The following is a 13,451-nucleotide window of genomic DNA, read 5'->3' as shown; positions in this document are numbered from 1 at the left end:
CTGCAATTTTCCCGAAGCAAATAAAGAAGGATATTCCTCTCGTCGTCGTCGTAGAATTATTTCAATCGGATCGCTATTATGTCGTAATGACGTTAATTTACGGCAGATCGCCGGGCAATGAATTCTCGTGATAATTTAACGAAGACAATATTTCACTGGCGCCGGCGCGATTAATTACGGCGAAACAGCAACGATTTATTCTCGCCCGTTGCGTTGCGCGCGATTCCTTAGAAAATGCGCCGAACTGTTACTCACTGTCAGACTACTCTCGAAAAGCCCGTGTAAGTCAGGCTTAAGTGCTATCTAATCCTGCTGCAAGCCTGAGGGACTAACTAACATTTTCCCCGTGATTCCCGCAATGCATTGTACTCGAGAACACCACGAGTCACGGTTATTCGTATATGCAACAAAAGCTGCACGTAAAACTCCAACAAAAAACTCATGCCCAATTAAAATTAAAAAATTCACCCTGTTGTATCGCGATATGGTTGTCGCAATTAAAGGATTCTTTTGGATGGAAGAGAAATATGCAAACGCAGCAAATTTTGTTGATAACGAAGAAGTACATCGCATATTTAGTGTAAAAATAGCAGTAAAAAATGGTATAAGGCGCTATTACCCACTCTCTCTTCCTTCCAGAAGTAACATTTACATCACGTAGATGCAGATGTAGTATTTTAAGTCTAATTATCTCAAATTTACTGAGAACGTTGCGTAAGAATTTATATTGAGCCATTATGCTGAAGTACCATAATAAAAAATATGAATTTAAGTTTATTAGTGTAATTATTTAAATTTTTTAGCCAGTGTAATCTTTTTTGCAACAAGTGCTAGGTAAAACTTACCATGTAATAATGTCTTGCGGAATTACACCGTCGATCTATATTGGTTTACGTGGTGTCTTTCGAAAAGGTGTAATCACGTAATGGCATCAAAAAAGAATGAACCGAACGATAGGTCATGATTATCGCGAACGCAGCCCGCATATCCGCCATGCGGCATGGATATACCGTTACGATCGCACGTACGTGCAAAGTCACGGCCATTTATCGTCAAGTTGAGCTTAGAGAGGCTTAATCCAACCAGTCGTTCGTCAAGAAGACGATGAACCTGCGCGTTAACTAAAAATCGATAAAATAAAGTAAAGTTTACGTGCAGAAATATAAATATAATACGGCATAATAGCGATTTGATTGAAATAATCTACGACGACGAGGAATCCTTCTGTATTTGCTTCGGGAAAATTGTAGGATGCAAAAATAATACGTGAAAAAAAGAAATATATAAATTAAATATACATATATCGAGATTATCAATCTTATACTGCAATATACATTTGATAGAATAAAAAATATAATTTTCTAATCCTAGTACATATATATATATATAATATACTCGAAATTGCTTTCACACGCGATATTTTCATGAAGTGAATAAAGTAAATAAATTTTGTATCATACTTTACAATAAATTTATTTGCGCGGACCGGAAACATATCGAATATAAAACGATGCGTATGTGCGTGTGGGTGTACGCGTGTGACGCGCGTGTGTGTGCGCGCACTTACAAATTAACGCGACTTTAATTGTCCCAAATGGCTCGGACACGGTCGCGCTCGGCCGCAATTTTGAAATTCAAATTCCGAGTGCTCTCTCTATCCCTCTGTCTCTGTCTCTGTTTTCTAGAACTATGCCTCGGTTTGGGATTAAAGCGGAGTCAGCCCACCGAATACTTCACTTTTGCATAATTAGTGCCGCGCTGAATATTTATCGAATCAACGACGGGAGAGGATCGGCAGCGAAGTCGCGACTTCATTTGCAGTAAGCCCGACCGATCAACTGTGCCGCGCCGCGGATCAGGAAATTAGATTCATGGCGTACTTCCTTCTGGCCTGAACAAAATCAATTTCTCGATACGGGATAAGAGCTCGGGGATATGTCGGAGAGGAGAGTTTCCATCTCGAGAGTGGCGCTAATCTCGCGAGTTTTCTCGATATTTCATATCCTTCCCGTTTTACGATTGAATTTTTCCTCGAAAACTAAATTTGACAGGAAAATACAGGTAACAAATACAGATAATAAAATACTCGTTCGTTCTTTTCATAATATAGAGGAGGATAATTATTTATAGGGATAGCAATAAATGTTGACGTAGTAGAAATTGTCTGAATAATACTTAATTTTACATCTATAGATCGATATTACCTGGATATATTGAAATGAATATTAAATGGGAATGGACATGTATACATTTATCCATTTATTACAAAATAAACAGCTATTTTTAGTTTCAGCAATTTGTCATCCTGTATAAATTATGTAAATATTAACTTTGAATAAATATGTCTAGACAGATAGTAGATTTAAATGGACGCGGATTTAAATATACACCGCATGGATATAATATTCACAATTTCAGTCGTCGTCTCTGATATTAATTTCGTGAAACAGAAGTGCGGAAGAGCAGCGAACGTTCCTCCGTGAATGTCTACTACCGGAAGAGGGGCAAGATTATCGAGGCGGGCAACTCTCTCGCGGACAATTAGTCGCACCTGTCGCCAGTCGCCGCGGCTTCGGGCACTCTCGCGATACAGAAATCCGCATATTAATAACGCGCTAGATAGAACTGTCGGAAGCACCGGCCTGCATCCGCACTCTTATTATCGTAACTGTATATACAATCATTAACGACGATCGTCCGGTCATCGATATCGAGGAAATCCGCTGTATCTCCGTCCATAAGCTCGATTATTATTACGATGAAAAACGCGATCGAGTTTTTTCTCGTGTTGGCGAGATGATGGGAAAAGACAGACTGCGAGACGACTGTGAGATGTCATTATAGTGAAATCTCTTGAATTCACGCAGGAAATTGCAATTTTTGTTGCACTCTTTTACTGTACTCTATTAGAAACGATTTTTCACGATTGACTATGATAAGTGATGATTTCTATAAAATTATTTCGTTATTTCGCACATTGTAATAATTTCATCGAGTGACGCCTTCGGATCAAAACGCGAATTCAAGTGAGAAATATAGCGCACGCAGTTTCAGTGTGCTGTTGCAAAAAATTGTGAGAAATTACTTTACCAGCGATGGAAGTAACGAAAGCTGAAACACGTCGGACGCGAGGAGAACAACGTGGAATATTCCGGGAATTTAAATGTACGGACGTATACCTACCTACAGCCGGAGATACAGATAGACGCCCGCGATGACGGCGCGCGTCCTTTTCTCCGTTCTCCGAACAAACGTGGCAGCGCATAACTTGATATTGCAGACGCAATTCTTTCGGATGAATAAATAAGCGGCGTTCCTCTGCGAAAACGGATATATGGAAATGAATCAAGTTCGTCGCTAGTTGAGAGCGGTGTCTGTCGGGGACGACTCGGATACGATCTTAATTTATCAGCATCGCGAGCGAAAGATGTTGATAAACATTTAATCGTCCGTTCGCCACCATCTCGCCGCACTTCCCCACGCCGCAACACGTTCTCATGCGTTACATTAATAATTACGGGATTAAATGACGATAAATTGATGGGAATGAAAGATAATAGCAACCAATGGAATTTCATTATTGGATACATAGATAGTTCAATATAATCACCATTTGATTGAGGACCAAGACAATATTGTACCCACCAATAATGATATATAAATACACTGCCGGCCAAAAGTTTGGATACAGCGTTAAAAGACTAGGTATTATAAAAAAATTTACTTTTATTGATGTATAGTTCGTATTTACATTAGAGGTAAATGATTATTTTGTTATACGAAAACTACAGAAAATTTAAGTAAAACAAAAATAACTTGAATCTAACGCATTTTTAACCAATATATATATAGTAAATTTTCTTTTCATCAAAAAATGCACCTTAGGTTTTGATGAACCATTTTTACAAGTTGTGGCATTCTTTCTGAGGTGAATCGAGTACAAAATCCTCGCAGACGTAAATATTTGCATCATAACCGCTCTTGTGAGCGTAGAAGTAAATATTTGCAAATATCTTGTATGATATTTCTGTGAATTCTTTTATCAGAGATCGGTAAGATTTAAATATTTAATAAAAGTTATGACTAAATTAATTAATTAATAACAAAGAAGCTTCCTTGAGAGGGGAGTGTATTCAAATCTCTGGCCGGCAGTAAGAAACCAAAACTCCGCAGGTCAAAAACTAATACCATATATAAATAAATAATCTGTCGTTTTTTATTACGAGAAGAACTATTTTCAAAAAGGGTGTGATATAAAAGTTAACTGTTGTTCCAACTCGGCCTCAATTTTTATAAATGATCGCTATGAAACTTGACACTAAACACGACGATGAGTCAATTTATGTCCTTGAAGAGGGCTAAAGGCGAGGGGCGTAAATCGATTGGCTCTTTGGCTTTATTTCTCACGAAGTTGAGCATTTTTCTGCTTTTACACGGTTTCCTTTTAATAAAAATGGTTTATTCGATATTTTCAAATTTATATTGTTGGCGATGACAATGAATAAAGATCTTAATATTACATGTTCATAATTCGATTTGTCAACAGTATAGTCCGCTGGAAGGCAATTTTATACCATTTTTTGATGGCATCTCTGTACACCGACGCCTTGTATAATACGCTTGAGAGATTTTAGAGAGCCGTTTGTCTATACTTTTTCTCTCGGCCAAACCACGTTTCGCTTCCGTCCGTTTGCAATTCTATAATTCGTCAAAGAGCGTAATTGCACAGTGCGCTCTGCGAAACGCGCGCGAGTGTCAATGCGACACTCGTCGTAAATAACGTAGAACTGCTCCGTAATGAAACGTCATTAGATCGCTTGACATTTACATCTTTTAGGTCAACATCGCCTTCCTCTGGGATGAGTTTCCATTTCGCCTTTTCTCCTCCCCCCCCCCTCCCCCGTGAAATTGTTCACCGTAGTCGCGCTGCACCTGCGTCTCTTTATCGTCCACTGTATTTCGCGTCCTCGCCCGCCTCTCGCTGTATCACCGCTTTATCGCGTCCCCTTTTACTCATCGCTGACGGCATAAAGAAATATCTGAAATACCCGGAATACACTTCCGTCGAGAGGCGCCTTTCGTCGAGCGACCGAGAGAAACGAGACCGTTTGCGCGCGCGTTTGGCGAACAAAACGCTCATCTTCTCCGACGGCGGGGGTCCTCCTCGTAACGCTCTTTATTTTTCCGCGTCTGTCTTCCGTGTATGTTTGTCGGCGACAGTGCAGGAGATTCGATCGAGCGCGAAGTTTATTCAGCCAATAATAATCGACGACTGACGGGAGAGATGTGCAGCGCCAGCGGCTTTGAGAGCGTTAGCCTTTGCCTTTCCTCTTCGTTCTTTGAGAAAGAGCCTGTTAGTTCGCCGGTCTCTCGTAATCATTCTCGAATAATCGGACGCGAGGTTCCAGTTAGATTTCTTTCACGCTTTTTCCGCTCTTTTGCTTCCGTTTTTCTCCATAGGAAGTATATAATATAATATACAAAGTGCTCCGCGGCGTATTCGATATAAATTTCACTTACGAATTATTTGTGCTGTTTAGAATCAACACAACGCTATATTAAAAAAATATTAAACAATGTATTTAGTTGATATTCTTATTTAAAAAATGATATTATTGCGTAGAAATTAATATTATGTCATTTTTGTTTTATTAAAATAATAATAATCGTAAATTAGAATATAAAGTCATTAATCACTCTCTCGGCTTCGCCCTAACTATTCTCAACTGCAGCCTGAGAGGATGAAAACGACGGAGCGGATGGCAAGCGGATGGCAGGAAATATGAGGAAAATTCACCGAAGTTCCCTACGTATGACCTACTTCCATCATGGCATTCGAGTAACCGCGATGACAGGATAAGACGCGAAACTTTTAATTGCGCCCGACGACTTGGCAAACGTCCGTGCGGGATTCCTGCCACCCTCCCCCTTTTTATCAATCCTTACGTGGCGGCGCCTCTTCTTGTCAAACCAGCGACAATTTGTACGCGGCTGCTTCCTCGTCCCTTCCGCAGGAGATCAAGACTTTTTCCTCGGCTTTTAAAACAAGTCTGTTATAGCAACTTTGCGAAGAAAGTTTCTTTAAAACACGCCGGAGAGCGGATTATTTTGCCGCAGCCTCGAGAGCGTGGTGCAACTTTGATAGCTTGTAGTAGGTCGAGCTAATCAGCATTCATAAATTAAGAGGCGCGCTTAAATTAAGGAAGAAAGGGAGAGAATTAAAATCTCATACCAGATCGTACTAAATATTTGAAACTTGATTAACAATAGAATGTTTCAAAGATTTAGTAGGGTTTTCAGTTCGCGAACTCACCGACTTCGCTTCGACTTTGCTTGCAATTTATTAAAGAAACTCCACGCTTTGATCGAGATTTACGTTAGTCTGCGGTTTGTTTCTGCTTCATGAAAATTGAAACAAATTAATAAATTACAAAATGTTGAATATCGCGCTTGCGTATGAAATAATTATCGAGATAAAACTTAAATATTCTATTCAAACGATTGACTTGTAACATTCATGTAGTTGAAACTTTCTAAGAAATTGGAATTATTAATTGAAATTGTTCTTAAGAGAGAAGTAAATCTAAAATTCTTTTTAACGAGAGTCGTCGAATTACATTGAATTAATTTTATTTGGTATTTTAGTTTGGAAAGATTTTAGGCATTTACTTCTCTTTAACAATATATCAACGATATTTATCCATATCGTTCTGTTCTCAGGTACCGGGGCCTTTAACCGAGCAATGCTCATGAACGTCGGCTACGTAGAGGCTCTAAAAGAAAGAACCTTCGACTGCTTCATCTTTCATGATGTTGACTTACTTCCGGAGGACGATAGAAATCTGTACACTTGTCCCGAGCAGCCCAGACATATGTCGGTTGCGGTGGACAAATTCAAGTATAGGTAAAAACGCGATTCTTTCGCACTTACAAGGAATTTTAAATAAGTATAAAACATAGTTGAACATATTATAAATCTAAACACGTACCTATAATTAAGTAATTTTGAAATATAAGTAAAGAACAAATAAATTGAATTTTATATAATATGGCTTTATCTATATCATTCTCAGCATGAAGTAAATCTAGCTTATTTTTTTATTTTCTTATCGACGGAAAATTTATTTAATGTTTCTACATCTTCAGGCTACCCTACGCCGATCTCTTCGGCGGCGTGTCCGCGATGTCGCGCCAACACTTCCAGCTGGTCAACGGCTTCAGCAACGTCTTCTGGGGCTGGGGTGGTGAGGACGACGACATGGCGAATCGCATCAAGGCCCATGGTCTGCATATCTCGCGATATCCGGCAAACGTCGCGCGCTACAAGATGCTCACGCACAAAAAGGAGAAGGCCAATCCGAAGAGGTGAGTCGAAAAAGTCGCTTTTTATTCAGGACAACTAGTTTTTTGAACATTCTCTTCGGATCGTAGTGGTTGAACGCATAATTTTTGACGACAGGTATGAATTCCTGAAGACAGGCAAGAAAAGATTCTCCACTGATGGATTGGCTAATCTGCAGTACGAGCTGAGCGACAAGCGGAAGCCAAAGCTGTATACGTGGCTCTTAGTGAGACTGACGCCGCCGCAGCCCAGCTGATGGCTACCATGGCTCGGCTGAAGGCTCCTTGCACACCAAGCTTATATCTCTAGCGAGGTCAATGCGATTGTGTCGCGAAACCGCGACCCTGGGGCTTGCCGCTCGTCAAAGAAGCAAGACTAAAGACGAAAGACATTTCCGCGAAAGCCGCGGAGAGAAACGCGAAGTTGTTCTCCGAAGACACTTCCTGGAAATGCTGGAATTCCGATTCATCGACGAAGAGAGACGAGATCCTGAATGCACCGGCCATTTTTATCCCTAACTGACCTAGCTTCGGCCATTATACAATAAATAATTATATTACAGAACATGGCTCGTTGGAAAGAAATGAATAGTTCGAGTGAGATTAATGAATAATTAGAAACAGAATAATGAGAAACGCTTCATAAGATTTTATTAACTTCAATTACGAGTTACCTGTATACTGACACGGCCTCTCTGTATTCAGGATCGTCGATTGATCCTGTCGTTCTTCCGTTCGCCGTTTCGCCGAAGATCGTTCTTAATATTGTCTTTCTCTCCGACCAAAAAATTAGTAAAAGCCGAACAGCTAAATTTAAATATCTCATTTGCATACTATATTATTCGAGGAGCTCTAGGATAAAAAATTACTGGGAATCTGGCGTACAGAAGGTGCACAGGATCAACGATTGGATGGAGCGCGTCAGTGGTAGGGATAGGGAGAGGAAAGATGCTTCCACGTCGGCGGTTTGTCGAGTAAATCTCGCCGCTGCGTAAGGGTCTCGTCTTCAGTTTTCTCCTCTTACGGAGGGGATGTTGTTACGTGATATATTTTTATTCCTCATATTTTTTTATCGCGATGATAGGTTAAAGAGCGAGTAGAAAATAGCATACGAGCTGACGTGCCAAAGGAGAATGTACATGAGTGTATGTGTGTACGTGCGTGCGTGTGCTGTACGAAAGAAAGGAGGAACAGAAAGCAGGAAGGGAATACCCAAGAGAACGAAGAAGCTTCAATATCCTTCTTAGAGCCGAGCTACGGTATTATGTGCGCAAAACAAGCTGTTGTCGCTCGAGAGGACTTTAGAGAGCTTTCCGCTTTTACGGCTTATACATCGTAACCACCAAGAGGTGATCACCGTACATGATCAAGCCTCGTTAGCGAACAGGAATAATTAGACAGTGAAAATTGGAGAGAACGTACAATCTCGTATGACCTGTTAATGATAATAAATCGCCCAGTAATCTATTTGGCTTTTAACGATTCGAGAGTCAATTTCCAACATTCAGATTCTTTCGCTAACGAGGAGCCTCTACGGTGCTAAAAATAGACTGGATTAGGGTGCGTATTGAAAGGGACAGGGGGGCGGATAATATCGCGGGTAAAGTTTCTTGTAGGGTTAATTATACGAGATATAATGCGAAAGGTTTCGAATCGCTTTCAAAGTCGCATATCGCTCGTTATATCTTGATCCCGAGTGTGCTCTAGGTTCGTAACTCGAGCTCTCGTAGCGGGATCGGAGCTTATTTTTTTACGGGGCTGTAAATTATCGGTTGGCTTCGTTGCTAGGGGATTGATTTTTCGATCGATATCAGCGCGAACGGCTGTGCGAAACGAAGAAACGGTACTTAATTGTTGTTTGTCATTTGGTGAACGAGCATCGAGTGTACGCGTTTTCATTTGTCCGCGTATATTTAGGCACGAAAGAGAAATTGTGCGCTTCATGAGAAATAAAGATGCTTCCATGTATCTATTTCATACATTTGCGAAATAAGAACTGCAAACTCCTTCTACAGACGACTTGATTTCCAAGTTTAATTGCATTAATATCAATTAAAATTGGAAAAGTTTCTTTTTCAAGAGGAGACCAGTTTCTAACTCAAATGTCGGCTAAGTTTAACTTTAGTTGAACTATTGCTGTATCTCTTTAAAGAAACTAAAAGTAAAAAGAATCACTTAAAACAAGATTGAATTTAACAGGAGCAGTTGGAAAATCTTAATGAAAAATCATTAACGAAAGAAAAAATTTTTAATGAACAGATTAGCAGTAACTGATTATTCAATTTGCTCCTAGAATCGGCTCTCAATTATATTGTTATTTGCATCATACACCTATTTAATGAGTGGATGGAAGAGGTCCATTTGGATATACGCGAGCAAGAAGATTTATATGCGGAACGTTAGCAAGCGCAGTCAAGACTTAGAATACACTAACATATCACGTCTTGTCATAGACACATGTGTGAAACTTCACTGTGCTGTGGACGAGCATACTTAAGCGTCTTAAGCGCAAGCGAGAGCACGGGCTGTGAATAATGCGTCTTTTTGCGGTTGAATGAATTACGAGGAGGAGCAGGACAGTAATCCGACTTGTTACGACGACGAGCGACACAATTAACATCCTTTTCCTTCCGCATCGCGCAATCAGCAGCCGATCGATACCTTATTCCCGTCATTTCAGAGCTCTCTGAACTCATCCAGCGACTTTACGAAGTTCTCTGGCTTATCACTTTGCGTTTTACGATTTTTGAAAAGTTTTTCTTGAGGTCTTTCACTAAATGCTAATATCAGTCGTTTAATAATAACTAAAGGAATTCTATATTGCTGCACTTAATTATTTATTTATTTATTTATTTATTTATGACAAGACTAGAATTATATTTTAAAATGTTGACAAGCTTGTTGTTTGATTAATTTAATTTTTACTACTTTTCATTTATGAGCAAAGAGAATTCTATAATCACAAACGCGAAGTGATAGAATGCTATAATTACTTGGTGAAGGTATAGGAATCAGCTGATGTTCGCGTTGTATAAGACGACATGAAGATTCTGACTGAGAAATACATGATATGCGGGAAATGTATTGGGTGTACGCTTGATGCGTTCTTATTACCGTTTCTGTGATTAAACATTCCGATGTCGTTATTTGATCTGGATGTAGATTATCACTTTGCGTACGTTTCGTTGTCATTTTTCGTTGTCTAACTTGATCGTCTAACTCAGACCCAAGACTTCTAAATTATCTAAATACGCTGTTTTCATGTAATCAAATATACCAATTTTTCTAATTAAAGAAATGGTTGGAAAATTAAAAAGTACGGATAAGAAATGCTTTCTTCAAAGAAAGTAAAATTAATAAAGAGTAATTTCCACAATTTCAGCACAATATAACGAACAAAGGGACAAAACCACGTATAACAGTTACCGCGCGTTTCTAGAAATGCAATTATTTAATCTCAAAATTTACTTGTCCAATTTAAATTTATGTTTAATGCTGAAATTGTACGCGAAAATTCTACAAGTGTAGAAATGGGTCATAAAATGATTTTATACTTAGAGAAAAGACAGATAATTAAGAGTAAAATAATTTGGAAGCATAATTTTATAACGTGCAAATTGTTATTATAGATCTAAGGAATATAACTCACAAGAAGCTTGCAGGGTTTTTAATTAAGATGTGATTTTGTTGAAAGATGAAAGAATTGTTTCTAATGTTTTTGTGGATCACTAATTAATTTGCTGCCATTGAGTGCAAAGCGGAGCGAACGTGCGAGGAAAGAAAACAACAGTGAAGGATAATATTTCAGTGTAGCTTTTAAGAGAAACCGCTGTATCATATATTATTACCGTTATCGAATAATCAGGAATATCTATAAGTTAGGATAAAAATGAAGTGAAAGAAAATATTCAACGTGCGCCGCAAAAGGAGTATAAGTTACAGTTTCCAAAGAACGCTAAATTGCATCGATATTAACCGTAATCAAAGCAACAAACTATTGCAACACATGTAAATTTTTCATTTCTTCGTCTAAATTCTTTTATCTATAATTAAAAATATTCTATTTTTATATATTACACTGAACAACATATTTAATTAAATTATAACAAAAAAAATGAATTTATCAGGACTGTAAAAAATTATCAATTTTCTGATTTATACTTATATTTTTCCGGAGCACGCTGTATGCAAAATGTGTCGTGTAAAACGAATCCAGTCGCGATGTTAAAGTGTAATATAAAAGATATTTTGTTTCTCGGAATATTGCGTGTAATTAAATGAAGTTTCCTCCCTTTAAAGATGTGATTGGGTACATTTACATGGGACATTTCGCGTATCATGAATATGTTAGATAAATTTGGTGCGCTCGATTGCCGTACGAGAACCTCGCAGGATATAGTCACCCTATTCCTTGCAGTTTTGCAAACTTGGAGAGCTTCCGTCGGGGAGACGAGACTTTTATACGTACCATGTATATCATGCACACGGATTTTTGCGCACACACGAATTGTAATTTAGGAGATTTATTTATATACCGAAGAAAAGTAGAGAGAGGGATTATTTCGCGTCGTCGAGAGAGTTATGTAGTTATGTAGGTTTACGATCAATTTATTATTACCGTATAGCTATTGTTGCGCTAGGTTGATAAGAGATCATTTGAAGCGTGGAGTGCAATTATTTTTTAATACACCCACCGTTATCGCGAGGTGCGGTTCTCGTGCGGCGCGTGCGATTGTTAAATTCCAATCACAGAAAAGACGAGATAGTGATTAAACAAAAACATCCCGTAAATGAAGAAAAATAATCGCTAAGTATTTATATGAGAAGATAGGCGACAGAGAGAGAGAGAGAGAGAGAGAGAGAGAGAGAGAGAAAGAGAATCGACGAGGCGCTCAGGCGTAACATAATTACGATGTGTAATATGTATATTATATACGCGATATATTCCGTCGCTAATTAGAAAGCGTCAGGGAGTTTTCAAAGCGCGGACACGAGGACTTTTCGTATTGTTAATGTTGAACATTATTGTCAAACGCGAGATGAGAAGATATTCTGCGAATATCCCGAGAAAGTATAAGACGTACATAATTACGAGTTTTCTAAGAGTTTCTATAACTAGCGAGAGATAAGTCGAATTTAAACTTGTGTGTGTATATATATACATATATATATCATATCCGACGGAATGTACCGTAACTTCTCGGGATGCTTTCCGAGCTTTCGCGACTGCAACATCTGCAGAATCGTCGAAATGTATATTTCGAGAATTTGCATAGTATTTTCAGAGAGATATCTCCCAAACATTCCTACAATATTACGATACATAAAATTTATCAGAATATTCTGAAAGTATTTTCAGGATACTGCCCGTCTCAGGCGAAAATATCTTCTCGACAATGTTCTCATCTCGCATCATCTGGTTTGATTGATATCTCCCAAAAGGGACAATTAAAGTAGCCGAGAAAAGAATCTACCGTAAAAGTATCCGATATCTAATTTTCATAAAGGTCCATCAGAAGGGAAAAGTTGCGAAGATCGATGACGATGTCTATATAAATTGGCCAAGAGAAAACTATTTAAAAAGTAATGCGGATATCCATATAAATTAGGAGGAACTTTCCTCGTGTACGTAATACTTGCTTCTTCTCGATTTACCAGAACGTCTGGGAGACTATTCCTTTTCACAAGTTACATTTGTGATGTATTGGAACAATAAATTTCTGTTAAAGCACATTTCTTTCTCTACTGTCTTTCACTGTGTCCTTTTTCAGCAAATGGTTCTGCTCCGATGATTTCTATTTATTTAGTTTGCGACGATAGTCGTCGATAAAGTAAAGCCTATCAATATAATTTTTTACGATTATAAAATAAAATCAATATTGAGATTAATTAAACGCAAAGTACAATAAATCGACATCCGGATTTGTTTTAACCTTTAGACCGCCGGAAAGCCTAAATATAGGCTCTACGTATGATCGGAACTTTGTATATGTTATATATAAGATATAAGCACAACAATTTGAGGACTTTCTAAGAGGATTAAAACTCATCAAATGCCGGCGCTCTAAAGGTTAAGGATCGCGAAAGGAGGAGATTTCTTTTTTCTGTGC

The 13,451-nt window shown here is 38.5% G+C and overlaps 1 protein-coding gene across 2 annotated transcripts in view; it reads left to right on the top strand.

The window, feature by feature from the left end:
- Window positions 1-13,074, top strand: part of LOC139814993 (beta-1,4-N-acetylgalactosaminyltransferase bre-4) — a 91,468-nt gene extending 78,394 nt beyond the window's left edge. For both annotated transcript variants that reach the window (XM_071781602.1, XM_071781675.1), the window contains 3 exons: window positions 6,721-6,904; window positions 7,147-7,365; window positions 7,460-13,074. In XM_071781602.1, coding sequence (XP_071637703.1) covers window positions 6,721-6,904; window positions 7,147-7,365; window positions 7,460-7,598 — 542 coding nt within the window. In that variant the 3' untranslated portion in view covers window positions 7,599-13,074. The remainder of the gene's footprint in view (window positions 1-6,720; window positions 6,905-7,146; window positions 7,366-7,459) is intronic.
- The last annotated feature ends 377 nt before the right edge of the window (window positions 13,075-13,451 follow it).

Source organism: Temnothorax longispinosus, chromosome 1 (assembly GCF_030848805.1).
Source record: "Temnothorax longispinosus isolate EJ_2023e chromosome 1, Tlon_JGU_v1, whole genome shotgun sequence".
Taxonomy (NCBI): Eukaryota; Metazoa; Arthropoda; class Insecta; order Hymenoptera; family Formicidae; genus Temnothorax; species Temnothorax longispinosus.
The sequence above is the reverse complement of the archived record's forward strand: the minus strand, read 5'-3'. Positions and strand labels throughout refer to the sequence as shown.